General features: G+C 39.6%; 1 protein-coding gene across 1 annotated transcript in view; it reads left to right on the forward strand.

The window, feature by feature from the left end:
• Positions 1-18547, forward strand: part of bicc2 (bicaudal C homolog 2) — a 76373-nt gene that overhangs the window by 13169 nt on the left and 44657 nt on the right. The window contains 7 exon segments of the mRNA XM_051933858.1: positions 10545-10614; positions 11472-11551; positions 13958-14119; positions 14299-14352; positions 14522-14716; positions 17913-18161; positions 18256-18387. Coding sequence (XP_051789818.1) covers positions 10545-10614; positions 11472-11551; positions 13958-14119; positions 14299-14352; positions 14522-14716; positions 17913-18161; positions 18256-18387 — 942 coding nt within the window.

The following is an 18547-nucleotide window of genomic DNA, read 5'->3' on the forward strand; positions in this document are numbered from 1 at the left end:
AAAACGGGACGCGCAATTTCATTCTCAAATACGGGACGATTCCGTATTTTAAAGGACGGGTGGCAACCCTACAGTGCCAGGTAACCACCCATACAATCAGATTGTGATTCAGACTAGGAATGCAATGAATGTAATTACCCCGATCTACATACAAGGCGAAAGTCTTGCAACATTCAAAGATGATGGTTTGGGATAAGTACACCATACAACATAAAAGAGCTTATGAAGCCTTGAACCGAAAAAAGCAAGATCTCAGAGATCGTAAAAAAAAAATAGGAGGTAATGTCGTTTTACTCGCTGTAGATTTTAGTCAAACATTACCAGTTATTTCACGAGGGAGACCAGCAGATGAACTCAACACGTGTTTAAAATCCATGCTTCTCCCACGCTCGGTTATATGTCGCGTGTTCTCGGGTAGGTACACCAAAAAATGTATACATTTAAGCATGTAATGGGCAAACAAAAAATGAGGTATACCCGAAGGCACTGCAGTAGTACTTAATGTAACTTTACTTCTTAAATGTTAATGTTTTACTGTTTAATAATTTATACGCTTCTTATATGTTGTTCAAATTCTTTTATCAAAATACCAGTGACAGCGCAATGCACGATAACGTGGAGTGAATACACCATACGCATCCACCCTGGTGTGCGCAGATAGGAGTTGATTCTACAATTAAATAAAATAAAGATAAAAAGAATAATACAATCATCACCCATAAAGCGGATAGTAGACGTGACGTACTATATGTGTACCAGATTTCAAGTCAATAGGTGAAACGGTTTGCGAGCTACAGGTGATTTAAAATCCTGGACAGACAAACGAATAGCCACGGTAGCAAATTACAGAAGAAGATTTTACTGTTTAATAATTTATATTTATATGAAATGTGCTTCTTATATATTACTTCATATTCTCATATGATAATGATGTTAATGTTGTTTATATTGATTTCTATGTTATTGAAACTGCATGTATGTGTGTATATGTATGTATGTATATATATATATATATATATATATATATATATATATATATATATATATATATATATATATATGTGTGTATACATATATAAGTGTATATATATATATATATATATATATATATATATATATATATATATATATATATATATATATATATATATATATATACTAGCAAAATACCCACGCTTCGCAGCGGAGAAGTAGTGTGTTAAAGAGGTTATGAAAAACTAAAGGTAACATTTTAAAAATAACGTAACATGATTGTCAATGTAATTGTGTTGTCATTGTTATGAGTGTTGCTGTCATATATATATACATATACACATACACATATATTATATATATATATATATATATTTATATATATATATATATATATATATATATATATATATATATATATATGACAGCAACACTCATAACAATGACAACACAATTACATATATATATATATATATATATATATATATATATATATATATATAGATATGTATATATATATGTGTCAATCTATGTATATATGTATGTCTAGATATATACACATCTACATATATATACACATATATATACATATCTACACATATATATATATATAGATATATATGTAGATATGTAAATATTTATGTATATATATATATATATATATATATATATATATATATATATATATATATATATATATATATATATATATATATATTTATGTGTATATATATATGTTGATATGTGTATATATATATATGTATATATATGTGGATGTGTATATGTATATATATATGTAGATATGTGTATATGTAGATATGTATATATATGTATATATGTTTATGTGTGTGTGTGTATATTATATATATAAAAGACAGCAACACTCATAACAATGACAACACAATTACATTCACAATCATGTTACGTTATTTTTAAAATGTTTCCTTTTCTTTTTCATAACCTCTTTAACACACTACTTCTCCGCTGCGAAGCGCGGGTATTTTGCTATTTATCTATATATATAAAGGAGAGTTGGGATCCGGGAGACTGTGTTTGTGGAGGGATGGAGAGTTAAGGCGGGTGTTGGAGTCACGTGATCATCTCCCCTCCCATTCACCTCATTTCATTCACTTCATTTCGCTCCAAGCTGAGCTCCGCAGCTGGCGCGGTCTTGCTGTTCTTGATTTGCTTTTCACATGGCCAACTATACGTTGCATGCTCAAGAGTAAGCTCAGCGCACAACTTGGTCATATTACAACCGGAGGGGCGAACTGACAACATGGTATACAAAGAGATCCTTAACAAATAATTATTGGTATAATTTCCCTCAGTTTATTATTTAAAATTTTAAAGCAGTACTTCGCCGCTGCGAAGCGCGGGTATTTTGCTAGTCACATATAAAACACACATATTAAATATTATGAGTCATATTTAGTAAACTGTAACAGCACGTTTTTTTATTTGCATTACAGTAACGTTTCAACTCATGATCTGTGCATTCATTGCTCTTGTGGCCAGCTGTATTTTTTTCTGTCACCTGGTAGTACACATTTAATTTTGTTTTTGTGCAATATTCATTTTTGTTTTTTATTGTTTACATTTCTGTCACTATTTTTTATTATTATCATGGAGTCATATTTGTCTTACTAGTGACAAATCCATGTTTTTTTGACAAGCCTTTTGTATATTTCTTCAAACTGGTTTACTAATTTTATTATTCTGACAACACAATTTAGATTTTTGCATAGTTGATGCCATTTTGTGAGTTTCTTTGCCTTTTGGCCCCGTTGTCTGTGTTTACTGTGCCAATTACCTTTCACATGATTTGAAATCATGAGATACACTTGACATCTTCCTCTGCTTACATAAGATGGCAATCCACATTTTCTGTTGTCTGAGCGCTTGTTTGGTTTTCATGATAGTTAGTCAGCGAGTTAAGGTCAAGAGATACAGTGTAGAGTCAGGACAGACCCAAGTTGTTTTTTGTTAGACTGTAATTTTGGCTTTGCTTTTTGATTTTGGTACACAGTGTTGATGGACACCTTGGATCAGACCTTTGCATTTACTTTTTGGCTATTTTTTTGTCTCACCCGCCTTAACATTTAATGTTGTGGTTACAGATTTTTTATTCCAAAAACTACCATGAACATATCTCCAAGGTATTCATAACATTGTTCTGTGTGTCATGATTTGGAGTATTCGCAGAGGTCGAAAGGTTGCGAAGATTCCAAAAATAATGCCAGAAGCAGGCCAGAATCTTTACTAACCTGCCCAGGAGAGATTCACCTAAACTCAGCCAGGCCCCACATACTACCTGCTGGTTTCAGACAGAGCAAGCCTCAAAAATGGGGAGCGGGCAAAACAACTTGAAATGTCCACAAGTCTATCAAAACATGACACAAGAAGCAGGATAACCACCAACCCAAGGGCAGCAAAGAGGTTTATTAAATGAAAAAGTATTAACAAAATGTGAAAATGTATTAACAAAACAGAAAAGTAGAAAAAATGTTCATATGAGCTAAAAAGGCAAAGGGATGTGAGTACAAATTCAACCCACAGTAAACTAGTACCAAATACACAATCTGTAGGCTGACTCCATGAAAACAGGCAAAAAAGTCACCAAAGCCAAACACTCACATATACTCCAATCAAACAAAATGATGCCAAACTCCTAAGCTTTCTCACCTGACTTAAATAGCCCGAGGGAAGGCTCAGGAGTGGCGATATTAGGGTGGTCTTGCCTCCTGGGGGTACCACTCACAGAACTCAAGAGGCATACAAAAATATGATGCTATGCATACAGACATAATAATCCTCAAATGGAAGACTATTCACAAAATATAAACGATTACATAAAAGAGGAACATAAACAGACACCAGGGAACACAACCTAGCGGGCATATAACACTGATGCTTTATTTTTTGCTTCATTTGCTTTTTGTATTCTCTGTCTTTTGCAAAAAATTGCAAAAATCTCTGGTAGATGCTCAGTAATTGTCAATTATGTTATCCCAGTTCTGTCTGTTAATTTAATTTATTCCCCTCTGTGTCTTGTTTTTCATTTTATTTGATGGTGGAGAGGTGAGACCACTAATTAGATAACAGGCCCTGGGTGCTCTAATGTGTCTCTCTGTTGCCCCTGGAGACTGTTTGGAGTTCCATCAGCCACTGCCTCAGTGCAGTGATATTAACTGTGTGCTGTCTTCTTCTGCGCCCATTCTTTGGTGTGCTTTGTGCTTGTGATAATTTAATTTTAATGTCTAAAGCTTTGACTTTAAATTTTAGATTATGGATTTTGCTTAGTTTGTTAATTCCTGTTCTCTTCACTTTCTTTTTTTGTATACATTTTGGATTTTTTACACACAATACCTTCATTTTGAAGTAATAATTAACTATTGACATTTTTGGTGTACTGCCACAGGGAAAGCAGTGAAATTAATTATACTGGGACAGGGAATGATAGGAGGAAGGCAGTCTGAAAAGCAAACAGAAGGTCAAAACCAGAGACGCAAACACACACACACACACAAATATCAAATTAAAATGTTTACCAAATATAAAGACCAAAAACATGCACAATCCTGACTCCCTAGAAGAAATTTTCCTTCACAAATCCAAAATCTTGCACCACTATTTTAGATGTCCTCTGGGTGATGACGTCACCACCATGCAACTTCCGGGTAATGACAACAGAGTTCTCTTGCTAACAAGATTGTGACTTACATGAAAAATAAAGCCATAATATCAGCAAAAAAGTAGCCAAAAGTAATGATAAAAATAATTTAGCACATGATAAATGAGGGAATTGTAGCTCAAAAGTACCAAAAAGTACTGTCTGGTCCAAAAATCATAACATTTGGAATTTTGGCTTTTTCTCTATTCTTTTTCTTAATTTTCATCATTTCAATTTTGTTCTTGTAATTCTTATTTCTTTATTAATTAATTTGTTTTATTTTTTAAATGTGCTTTTTTAACTCTTTATTTAATATAGTAAATTAATATTCATCTGATTGGCCAGGGTTTTTTGATCTTTTTCTCCTCTACATCATACCAATGACATTATTTTTTACCTTTTTTGTGTTAGTTGCTCACCGGTACTGCCATCTTGTTTATCTGGTTGCTATGATGTTCCATGGTTGTTAGCCACATGATGCACATGTCCTTTGAACCGTGGCCTAATGTTGGCCGTGCTACAAAAGACAGTGGTGTACATTAGCCTAATCCAGGGGTGGGCAAAGTCATTCCTGGAGGGCCGCAGTGGCTGCAGGTTTTTGTTCCAACCCAATTACTTAATAAGAAGCAATTATTGCTCAAGTAACACTTCTGCTTCATTTTAAATGTCTTGCTCATTAAGATTTTGAACCCTTATTTTAGTCTTAAACAACTGTATTCTCGTTTTTTAATTGCTCCTTATTAGCAATAAAATGCAAATGACAAAAGTAAACACCATTTGTCCATTTGCCTTGCTTCCATTTAGACCTCTGTGTATGTATCGTGCACTATTTGATTTAACTAAATACTTGAAAGGAAGGTGAAGAGAAAAAAGTGAAGGACTGAGAACTGCTCATCCATTTTAGACTTCAAATTATTTGGATGATATCCTCAGAAAGGCGGCACGGTGGCGCAGTGGGTAGCGCTGCTGCCTCGCAGTTGGGAGATCTGGGGACCTGGGTTCAATTCCCGGGTCCTCCCTGTGTGGAGTTTGCATGTGCTCCCTGTGTCTGCGTGGGTTTCCTCCGGGGGCTCCGGTTTCCTCCCACAGTCCAAAGACATGCAGGTTAGGTGGATTGGCGATTCTTAAATCCCTAAATTGGCCTTGGTGTGTGGGTGTGTTTGTGTGTGTCCTGCAGTGGGTTGGCACCCTGCCCAGGATTGTTTCCTGCCTTGTGCCCTGTGTTGGCTGGGATTGGCTCCAGCAGACCCCCGTGACCCTGTTTGGATTCAGCGGGTTGGAAAATGGATGGATGGATGGATATCCTCAGAAAGGAAAAAAAATATGGAATATGAGAATGACCTGACGTGGCAGAGTGAAAGCACAAACAAGCCATGAAACTAAATTATTGGCAAGGATTGTTTTCTAATTAAGCAAATTTGTTGGAACAAAAACCTGCATCCACTGCGGCCCTCCGGGACCGATTTTTCGCACCCCTGGCCTGATCCAAACTATAAAATAAAAATGTTACAGGAATGAATTCATGAAAGACTTGTCATGAGCAATGTAAAATAAATAATGTAGAATGGATTTTGGTTTTAACTTTTATTTTATTTTGACTTTAGGTTTATGAAAGACCTGTGTTTTGGTGATCGCTTTAGCCTCTCATGTTCTTTGCTGTCATTTCTGACTGTTATTTTGGAAAATTCATTTAGTTCTGATATCTTTTATGCCATTCAGTTACCTTCAGTCTGTTTGAGAAGGGGGCCAGCCCACTCACCCCCAAAGATCAGTTGTGACACTATAAATTAGAAGTACAGGTGTAATTAGTTTAATTCATGGGGTAGATGTTAACGGTAATCGGTAACAGTGAGGCTGGAGCTTTCAAATGAATCATTAGTGAAGATATAGGGCTGAGGATGGGCACCTTTTTAGACAATCAGTGCCACTATGAGTCTCACAGGCCCACAAAGTGCCAAGCCACCGGTAGGAGGCTGACTAATCAGCACCTCCTATTGAAGTGGAAGTTTAATCAATTAGGGTAACTCAGACTCGGATAATGGAGGTGAATAGAATAGAACACAAATGGATCAGAAGGAAATAAGAGCATGAGAATCTAGCCACCTTGGCATATCAGCATATAAAGGTGTATGATTTCATGATGTGAGATAATTGGCAACAGGAGAAGTGTTAGGAAGATGCCAAGTCTATGTTGAGATTATGGTGAATAAAATAAACTAAAAGAGCTTTCAGATGACAAGGAAAACTCAAAGTTGTGGACAGACAGAGTAAACCGGTAAAGCTAATGAGATCAGTGCTTGGGGGCAAAGAAAGAGAATCATAGCAGTATTCAACAACCAGACTAACAATAAAAAAGAAATCCCTAATCAAAGAAAACTTAAATCTTAATTCTTAAAATCCCAAAGCAAGGATACATTGCATGCAAGAACGCATGCAAGAACACATGTAATGAACCAATCACATGGTAGCAACCATCATAGCAACAGATAAACAAAAATCTCCAGATTATGGAAATGGCAAAAGGCAAGGATGGCCCTGAAAAAGGCAGTGAGGTACCATCATCATCATTATAAGTAAAAGAAACAATACAAAAATCAAATAAAAAACAAAACATAGTGAATTGGAGGTTCACAATGAACAAAAATGAAAAGATCTTCAAATAATAATGGATGAAAAATACTGATGCAGACAAAACACATGTGGTGCATGTGCTACATCCCTCATGATGCCCTCTAATCCTGTGAGCCTATAATTCAGCACCTCTGTGCTCAATTACAGTGTTGGCACACCTCGTGTGTAACTTTTAGTGTTTTAAGGTTCACACCAGCCCAAGGGATTGGAAGTGTTTCAGTTCAATGCTGTAGTCTGCCACCATCAAAAAGTCCGTCAGTCTGTACAACGTTTAATATACCGAGGCTCATGGTGAGAAAGGAGACACTGTAATAGGACCGGGAAGTGGATTAAAAAAGGCGGGTTGTAAACTGGAAAATGAGAAGAACTGAACAACTTTAGCCAAACCACAAAACAAACTCGTTGAAAAGAGCACACAAACTTTCAGAATACCAGAAGAACAAGAAACCAAGGAAAAGATTGTTATTTTTTAAAGAACTGAATCCAATTATGGATTCCGAGAGCTGTGTGGTATCTATAACTATACTTTCATGCTGGTGACGTCAGTTGTTGCAAGCAGGCATCACAAAATGATAATGGGTAAATAAACATACTGTAATAATAATAATAATAATAATAATAATAATAATAATAATAATAATAATAATAATAATAATAATAATAAAAACATTTTATTTATATAGCACCTTTCCCATGAACAAGCTGCTTTGAAATCTAGATCAGAGCATTAACATTAAATTCTGTGTGAAGATCAGTAAAAGTGCTGCTGAATCCTTGGAGATGGTGATAGGGGCATATAGTGAGGATGCTATGAAAAAGTCATAAGAGGTTTGTTCTTTATTTCATCTTATGCAATTTCTTGTATTAGGAATTTGTTAGTTTTCGCATATCCCTTGGGCTCAGAGCGCAGGGTCAGCCATTGTACAGCACCCCTGGAGCATTTACAGGTTAAGGGTCTTGCTCAAGGGCCCAGGAAAGTAGAATCTCTTTTGGCAGGGACGGGGTTCGAAGGGATGAGAAGATGTGAACTATGTCACTAGAAGTAGGTCATCCATCCATCATGTCAATGCCCCAGGCCATGATTTGCTCAGCTTTCATTACTTTCTGGCTGAGGAATCAATTACAAAATTGTATCATTCACCTTATTCACCTAACTTGTGAATATCCCCTTGTAATAAAATTTGCAATGAAAGGATGAAGATTTTCAGACCTTTCTGGCATCCAGCATAAAGTGACAAAGGATCTCAAGGCTCTTCCAGAAACAGAGCACCCATATGTTTCCAGCAATGGCGATGTCGTCAAACTAAATGCATAGCTGTGGAAGGAGAGTACTTTGGAGGTGACAGTAGCCACTAGTGCATGGGCATGCACACATTTTTTCTACAGGTTAATTTTGTGAATTAAGAGAGATCATGGGTTCACATCCCAGGTCTTCCCTGTGTGGAGAGCGCTTTGAGTATTGAGAAAAGTGCTATATAAATTATTATTATTATTAATTAAACCATCATCCATCCAGCCATCCATTTTCCAACCTGCTGAATCCAAACAAAGGGTCACGGGGGTCTGCTGGAGCCAATCCCAGCCAACACAGGGCACGAACCAATCCCAGGCAGGGTGCCAACCCACCGCAGGACACACACAAACACCAAGCACACACTAGGGCCAATTTAGAATCGCCAATCCACCTAACCTGCATGTCTTTGGACTGTGGGAGGAAACCGGAGCGCCCGGAAGAAACCCACGAGAACATGCAAACTCCACGCAGGGAGGACCCGGGAAGCGAACCCAGGTCCCCAGGTCTCCCAACTGCGAGGCAGCAGCGCTACCCACTGCGCCACCGTGCCGCCCTTAAACCATCATGCATCCTAAAAATTACAAAACCAAACCAGAATAATACTTAAATAATGAAAAACTTAACTTCTCACAAACAAAATTAAAATGAACCACAAGTGGGACAAGAAGTAAATTTTACAAGCTGTAGTATTAATGGCTCCTTGGACCCTGGCTTACACTGTTGTTCTTCACTCTGTGTTTGTCTTGTGTTTCTTGTCCATCAAAGAAGCACCTATCACTGAAGTGTTTCTGACACCTGAACATCAGCTGGCTCACCATCAGCAGACTGTCATTACAGTAATCCCTCCTCTGTTGTGGGGGCTGCGTTCCAGAACACGCGAAAGGTGAAAATCCACGAAGTAGAAACCATATGTTTATATGGTTATTTTTATATTGTCATGCTTGGGTCACAGATTTGCACAGAAACACAGGAGGTTGTAGAGAGACAGGAATGTTATTCAAACACTGCAAACAAACATTTGTCTCTTTTTCAAAAGTTTAAACTGTGCTCCATGACAAAACAGAGATGACAGTTCCATCTCACAATTAAAAGAATGCAAACATATCTTCTTCTTCAAAGGAGTGCACGTCTGGAGCAGAGAATGTCAGAGAGAGAGAAAAAAGCAAACAAAAATCAATAGGGCTGTTTGGCTTTTAAGTATGCGAAGCACCGCCGGACAAAGCAGCTGCAAGGATGTACAATGTAAAGGTAGTCTTTCAGCATTTTTTAGAGGAGCATCCATATCCTCTAGGCCAGTGTGCGAACAGCCCCTCTGCTCACACCCCCTCTGTCAGGAGCAGAGAATGTCAGAGAGAGAGAGAGAGAGAAAAACAAACAATCAAAAATCAATACGTGCCCTTCGAGCTTTTAAGTATGCGAAGCACTGTTCAGGAAGCATGTCGCTTGACAAAGCAGCCATATGTAAGCTCAGCAAAGAAGAGAGCAATGTGAAGGTAATCTTTTAGCGTTTTTTGAGGAGCGGCCGTATCTTCTAGGGGTGCGAACAGCCCCCGTGCTCACAATATATTTGAGGAGTTTTATTTAATACGTAATACGCGCTCTGGTTGGGTAGCTTCTCAGCCATCTGCCAATAGCATCCCTTGTATGAAATCAACTGGGCAAACCAACTGAGGAAGCATGTACCAGAAATTAAACGACCCATTGTCCGCAGAAATCCGCGGTATATATTTAAATATACCTACATATAAAATCCGCGATAGAGTGAAGCCGTGAAAGTCGAAGCGCGATATAGCGAGGGATTGCTGTACAACTCATATTGATGTCATAAATTTGAGCAGGATGCAGGATTTTGCGCACAGGTCACATATTTGAGGCCCTGAGGCAGCCTAGCCCTTTGGAGGGCCACGGTGTGCAAATGTATATTTGCTTTCATATCTGCCATTTTATGTCTTGATAATGTTCTGGTCTTCACAGGTCATGGATGAAACTGGGACGCAGATCAAATGGCCCTCAAAGCTGAAAATAGGAGCAAAGTCAAAGAAAGGTAAGAAAGCATGCCACATTATGCCACATTAACAGCATTTATACACAGAGTTCACTGGGCTCGAATCCAAATCCAAATTTGATCTCCCAACTTCCTTCCTCCGCTAGTTTGGTTTCACGCTGTGCTTTGTTGACCTACACCTCAGTATGTTTGCATAATACCTTCATCATTAACATGCAAAGTACCAGCAAGCCTCTCTACTTCTGTCACCAGGCAAAAAAGATTTGGAGGAGAGTGGGCCCCTCTGTATTTTGCCTATTTAGGCAGCAGTTAAATCATCCTGGTAAAAATGGAGAACAATATTCCTTTTGCTTTTATAGTAATGCTTTTGTTATTTGGTGTTACTCATGAAATGAGTGTTTGCTGCCCATGCGTTCGTGCAACAAAGTGACAGGATGTACAGGCCATGTTACATTTGACAACTTTTCCAGTGATTTTCAATTGCACCCTTCATTTCCATTTTCGAATCTTTTCTTGTTATTGTATGCATTTATTTACGATGATAAGGCACTATACTAAGTGAATCCTGCTGGCAGAATTCATTTGTACAAATTCACCAGTCAGACATTTCCTGAACATGATGGCATGATGTTAGAATCAAGTTAAGACCAATACCAGTTGTGAAAGGCCCCTCCCCTTGGAGGTGGCTGAGAGTGACCACACCCACTGCAGCCATCAGTTTCCTTATCCTGTCTCCTGGGTCACATCTAATCAGCTCTGAAATTCAGTACTGAAAGACCCCTTTTTATGTAGAGCTTCTTGTGGCTTTTCCAGGTTTCAACCACTGTCAGGGTGATCATTTATTGGATGTGAGGAGGTCTTGATGTGTTTTTGTTTATTTCTTTCTCTACAACTAGATCCTCATGTTAAGGTAGAAGGAGTGAAAGCAGGAGTTGAGGAAGCAAAAAGGAGAATTTTACAAGTTCTGGAGGCACAGGTATGAGCTGCCACATGTTTATTTTCTTTGTGAGCTTCATTCAAAGCCACAGATTTCAACAGCTGCAAGTATGTAGAAAATAAAATTCTTTGTCTTTTCTTCTTTTCCTTCATCTGTTCCCACTTCTATGTAGAGTTGATATACTTGATTAACTTTCTTCATACAGCTTGGTCCTGCACCTCCTTGCCAGTCAAGCCCTTCTCCTTCGGATCCTCTTTTACTTTATCCATCCACCTCCATTTTGGCCTCCCTCACTTTCTCTTCCCCTGTACTTCCACTCCCATCACTTTTTTTCCCAGTTATTCCTTGTCTTCCCTCATCACATGTCCATACCACTTTAACCTACTTTCCTGCACTTTCTTAGATTTCTCTCCCACTTTTGTTGCACCTCTGATAGTCTCATTTCTTATTCTTTCTCATTTTGTAACTCCACACGTCCATCTCAACATTCTGATTTCTGCCACATCTAACTTCTTCTCCTGCTCTGCATTTACTTACTCAGCTCCATACATCATTGGTGGTCTTACCACTGTCTTAAAAATCTCACCTTTAACCTTTGCAAGAATTCTTTGATCACACAACATTCCTGATACCTTGCTCCAGTTGTTCCATCCACACTGCACTCTACATCTAATTTTCCATCTGGTCTACCACTAATCCCAGACATTTACGTTTATCCACTCTTTTCAACAGCTCTTTCTGCAGGTGAACTTATGAATCCTGATTATAATTAGACCTCATATATTGTTGTTTTTTTCCTATTTCTCTTCGATGCTCCATCTTCCAAAGCTCTTCACCATTTTTCCGACTTCCTCTTCACTTCTTCTTTTCTGGTGCTACACAACACAATGTCATCAGCGAAAGGCCTGCACCAGGGGGATTGGTCCTTTATCCCATGACTCAACACATCCATGACCAGACCAAAGAGGTAAGGATTTGAAGAAAACCCCTGGTGCAGACCTACTCTAACTGAAGTCTTTCTGTTACCCCAGCACTGCTGTTAACCTGGGTCCTTCCTCCCTCATACATATCCTGGACAATCCTCATAAACTTCTCAAGTCCTCCTCTCTCTCTCATGCACCAATCTGTGAATTGCTCAAATCAAAACCTGGAGTACCTACAACTGGATTTTACAGCTCTCTAAATTCAGTGTGTTCCAGCTGATGAATACCTTGAGATTATGGCAGGATACCTAGTTGGTGAGGGGTAGCCAGAGGAAAAAGTGGAAAACAAATTGGCACAAGAGGACCCATTATTTATTATTTGAAGGACAGGTAGCACTAGTGCTAAGCAGGACTTCTAGCTGTTCAGTTGTGAAATGGGGCTCATGAATGTAGAAATACATGAGGTTTCCAAAAGGAAGTTCTGAAGAGGTAGCTCCATTGTTTTTAAGGACCACTTTTTGGCTGTGAATGTGTTTTCTCTTGGTATTTGGCCTAGAAGTGACCTCACAGGGTGGGGTTCAAAGGCCGCTTCTTAGCAGAGGTGCACTGATCTTGGTAGCAAAGTCTTCACTTAAAGAGATTATGGGAAAGAAAGTCATGGGGGAGCTGGAAAGATTTTGGTGAATGCGGTACTGTGATTTTGGTTGGTGGCCAAGTGGGCGAGAAATAATCTAATCTAAATAAACTTGTGCGGTGAGGCCTAGTGGAGCAGCCAGAATGTGTTATGTGTTCTACAGCTCATTTGATTGTTTTTGGTCTGTTTAAATGTAATCGTTAATGTAAAGATTTGGAGGGTGTTCTCCATCATAAGATATACAGTTTAAAATGCTGGAGCTAAGCTGACTTATTTTTTAAGGGCTGGATTGCTCTTTTACAACTAGTCCACTAGGGTGCACCGTTCTCAGCCAGTGCTCCGTCCATGTCCACAGTTGATGGTGGCCTGTATGCCAAAGAAAGGTGAAGAGCTTCCATAGGAGGGCAGTGACAGTTGAAGCCACTAGGGGACAGCACTATACCTATGAGGTACCTCCTAATCCTGGAAAGTGCATGTAGAAGGCCCCAACTTTTTGGAAGAATTAAAAATAAAATTCTAGATGGGATCATCTCATTAATCAAGTGAAATGGTCATGATGAAAACAGCCAACTTGTGAGTGGAATACTGAATTTGCTGCATATCACCACATGTTTTTTGAGGATTGGTCTTGAAAGCCATGCCTATTCTGATTAAGAAATGTCAAGCAGGACCCTCAAACCCATGACCCATATGAGGTATGGAAAAGGATGCAACGATTGGCTTGCCCAGAATGATATCTGTGCTGGAGGCAGCTCTCCACATGAAGAAGGGCACTGGACTTTGCCACTACTGTGAATGGCAAAATACTGAGACTTCACACATAGTGCAGAGTATGAAGCTTCATGACTTTGTCGCACCAATCCTCACCCACGTTCTTTGTCTCCACAGGCCAGCAAGGTCACACTGAAGATGGACGTGGCCCACACCGACCACTCACATGTCATTGGCAAGGGTGGGTGTAACATTCGCAAGGTCATGGAGGAGAGTGGCTGCCACATCCACTTCCCAGACTCCAACCGTAACAATGTGAACATGGAGAAGAGCAACCAGGTACGAGGATGTTTTTCTGAACTGATCAGTTTGGGCTGTGTGAGGGCTTTTCTGAATTGAGAAGGGTGGGTCATGTTTAGATTCTTCTCAATCAAGAAGGGTGGTTTTCTGAATCTTGCATGTGTTTAGTTTCCTACTGCAAAGAAATATTTTATTAATTCTGGTTTTTTTTTTGTTAGGTCTCAATAGCTGGACCTCAACCAGGAGTGGAAGTGGCCAGGAGGAAGATCAGGGTAGGCAATATGCAGTTCTCAGGGACTGATGCTTGCTTTAAGAGATCTTTAAGAGATCTGCCTTGTGTGTATTGGAATTGGAAGTGGAAATGATGGCCATTATGAGAAGTTTTATCCTGCTGGCCAGTCTTTATATAAACTCACTGCTATCTTTTTTTTTATCCCACAGGACCTGCAGCCTCTAGCTCTTAGTTTTGAGCTTCCTCTAAGCATCCTTCCTCAAGTGACACCTGACACCAACTCTCCTTTGATTCGTCACATCACTCAGACCTTTGATGTCAGCGTGAGCGTCAGGCAGCACGCTAATCTTTATGGTGGCACGTGCACAGTGAGAGGACTACAAGGGAACCATGCTTCTGTTCAGGTCAGGCTGATTACTCATACACACCTATGTTTCCAAGGGTCTTTATCTAACACTTTTGTCCTTACAAAGTGCTTGATTGATTTCCACATTCCATATCATTTCCATATTTTTGTCCAAGTATCTTGCTACACCTTGATTGGATGTGCCTGAATGCTGTAAATAGCCATGTGCTACCCACATCTGAAAGTAGCCTAAGAATTGGTGCCAGCTGTGTAGCAATGAGGTTACACAGGAATTATTTGACTAGCAGAGAAATGAGCGCAGAAGCCTGCCATTCTCTTTGTGTACACAAGTGTCACTATCTAAATAATATTAAGATGATATAGTGACTTTTAAGCCATGGACCACCTGAAGGTGCTTTACGTGAGCAAAACAAGAGACATAACTGAGATTCCAGTACAAGTTCTCTCATAAGAAAATGAACTGGTGTCACACGCCCATACCTACGGAATGTACCTATGCCTCTGATCTTGTATTTATGATGAATAAGAATTTAAATGTATTAACACTGTCAGTAACAACTTCTGTCTTTGTTTCCCTGAAATAGAGAAAGTAAAAACACTGGACACATGAAGTCACTAAGGTTGAATTATCGGAAGCCCAGCTACTTCTGGCTTCTTCCCTTATAAAAGAATGTGGATAACCAGAGGACAGTGTTCATTTCTGAACGCTGGCTCCGAGCAAGACAACTTCTGCTGTGGAGAGAGTCGTATTTTATAGAGCAAGCTGTGATATTGCAGGTCCGCAGCTCAGAATAACAGGCCAATTTTAAATAAATAATCACCGCACTCGCAGCTTAAAGAGGGGGCGTGATAGCGTGGCCAGAGTGGTTCCCCTGGCACGATATTTGCTTGGGTGTTTCCACACTGAAATGCACAGGTGTGGGACCGCTGCTGCACCTGTGCCACATCCCCATTATAAATAGGAGAAGCACGAGTGTGGAGGGGGGAAGAAAGAGAAAAAAGATTGGAAAGAACGAAATGGAGGTTAAGGGAGAAAAAGGCGGGAGACTAAGGGTTCGGTATGCGAGTGAGTGAGCGAGCACACGAGACTCGCTGTATTAATGACAGGCAGCTGGGAGAGGAGCCCCTTAGTAGAGTGCTTGGCCAACACTCAGGGACAGAAAGAAGTGGTCACTCCTGCTGAGCGCTTAAGGGGAGCAGGTGTGACCGGAATGTGGTTGGCTCGCTGTGTAAGGCCATGGAAGGCAGCGGGAGTCAGGGGCTTGGGATGTTGAAGCCCCAGCATGAGCACCCTGGTCGTTGGGAAACCTAAGTCTCTGTCTGGAAGAGCTCAACGAAGCCAGGGAATGGGACGCTTACCAGACCAGCAGCAGGAGAAGGTCAGCTGCAGGAAGGGCGACTCCCCTGGTGCAGGGCCTGGATGGGAGAAGCAGGGGAGCCTACAGCTAAAGATGGCACTGGGTTTTTAGAGGACTGCTTCCAGCCAGTATTTTAACCTCGTTTTTAATGGAATTATTTAATGGAATTATTCTAACCTCCAATTTGGATCACCCTAGTTTTATGGATCATTTATTTACTGACATTTTGATGCACTGCACTTTTATTTGAACACTGTTTTGGTTTTGACTGTTGTTTTGTAATAAAAGCACTTCTGCAATTTACACCTTTCCCCTTGCTTCGTTTGGTGTCCTCATTGTCCAGCTCATCTGGTTACATTACCGATGGTGTCGGATTCAAGAGCTCCCAAAGAGGAAGTGGGAGCATTGAGCTGAACCTGCATTGTCACACAAGCTTATTAGTGAAGTAGCCGTGGACCTACAATCTTACTTCTTTTGACCTATTAAATGAAGTTTACCAATGGTGGTACCCACCCATTATTCAGTGTCTCCGTCTTGTTTCGAAGTGGCGTAGTCAGCAAAAACAAACCTGGAGGATGATGGAGCAGGTGGATCCGAGGACAATTACTTAACAACTCAGTGACCAGCTGTTGCAATACTGGAATGGGTTTAGGAGTTTGTGTATTGTCATTGTGCATATGGTGCTTTCCTACAGGTACTTCTACTTCCAAAAACTGCTTGGAGACTCAAAGTTAGCCCTGTGTTTCCATGATCATATTATCATATTACCACCACAACTACTTAACATTCCGTACTGATTTGAAAGCAATGTAGGACAGTATACTGTATTGGCTGATGTGAGAGCACAGGCCATGCAGATGCTGCTCTGTCTCCTCAACTCTCTCAGATTCTCCAACAGCCGCATGTCTTCCGGGCCTCTCACCAACTATCCTATGCTGCTCTACAGATGCTACACTTTGCTGAACCTTAACAAAAAAATTAAGAATACATGAGGCCTTTTACATGACAGAAGATATATTTTGGTCCTATCTAAAGTTCTGTTCTCTGCCTTTTAGCTACTGTTAACTTCACGCCACATGAGTTTGAACATTGGAATCCTTGAAGATTATCATGATCATTATTTAAATTATAATATAGGACATAAAATTAATGAGAAGTTTGACAATAAACGTTTACACCAGGTTCCTAAACTTTCAACTTACCCCATTTTTGCCTAATGCACCACTTTGTAAGATGGCTAGATTCTTAGAGAATGACTTATTTATTTTTAAGATGGTAATGTGTGAAAAGATGGCTTGTTGTTGTCTGGTTTCTAAAAACTGATCAGGGGCGCCATTATTCCACCTCAACCCAACTTTTGACTTTCCACTCTAAACCGTTGCGGTCTAAGAATTACAATTCAAGGCCAAATTGATAACAAGCGACAAGGGTTGACAAGGGTTGCCATGTACATATGCCTAGGTAAAATGTAGATATACTGTATACTGTATTTTTATATATATTAATTAGATCTGTTGTTCTTTTGTCTACCTTGATGTATAAATATGTTAATTAGAAAACATTTTTCTGGTAAGAGTGAAGATTTGTTTTGCACTTTAGTGATTAAATTTTACTTAATAATACCTGCTTGATTTTATATTCAGTATACTTACATTTATTAGAAATTATCATAGTATTAATTAATGATAATAATCCACGTAAATGAGGTATATGTTTTGTTTTTGTTGATTAATCTGTGGAAAGCACCCTAAGTTGCATGTAAATGTATGATAATGCGCTATATAAATAAAGTTATTATATTATTATTAAGCAATAATTCAGTGATATCCACAAAGAGATTTTGTTCCAACTCCTCTTCTTTGTACATCTAAACAGAAGGCGACAGCCATATTAATTGAGCTCCTGGCAAGCGCAGAAATGGCCCTCAATGTCAGCACCCAGTTGGACGTCACTTCGCAGCAGAGGCTCTTTCTCCTTGGACAAAATGGGTCCAACCTTGGCAATGTCATGCAGGTGACCCACACGCAGATTGTGCTGCAGGACTTGAACTGCAATCCCAGTCGCTCGACTCTGCTCATCAGGGGCCCTATTGAATCAGTTTGTCTGGCCAAACAACTCCTTCTGGTAAGGAATAAAAACAGAAATGAGCTTTGTGAAGAGATGGACCTTGAGTGTGGCTTGAGTCTGCCTCCGCAATGCTAAACTCTCCTGTCCACAGGACTGTCTGCCTCTCTGCTTGATGTTTGATCTGGAGACCAATGCTGACGTGGACCCAAACCAGCTCAGCCACATCATGCGTACCCTGGGGGTTTCCATTGGCCTCAAGGAGAAGCTGAAGCAGCCTGCTAAGGTAGGGATGTCAGAGACAGGTGAGTGTGGGATATAAAGGATGTGCCACTGTTATGTAGGCTGTCTGCATCCCCACAGGGTTCTCTGTGCTATTCGTTATTTTGTTCCACTAACGATGGTATGCTACTCACAAAAGAACACTATCAATTAACACCTTGTTC

Source organism: Erpetoichthys calabaricus, chromosome 11, assembly GCF_900747795.2.
Source record: "Erpetoichthys calabaricus chromosome 11, fErpCal1.3, whole genome shotgun sequence".
In the NCBI taxonomy this organism is placed as follows: Eukaryota; Metazoa; Chordata; class Cladistia; order Polypteriformes; family Polypteridae; genus Erpetoichthys; species Erpetoichthys calabaricus.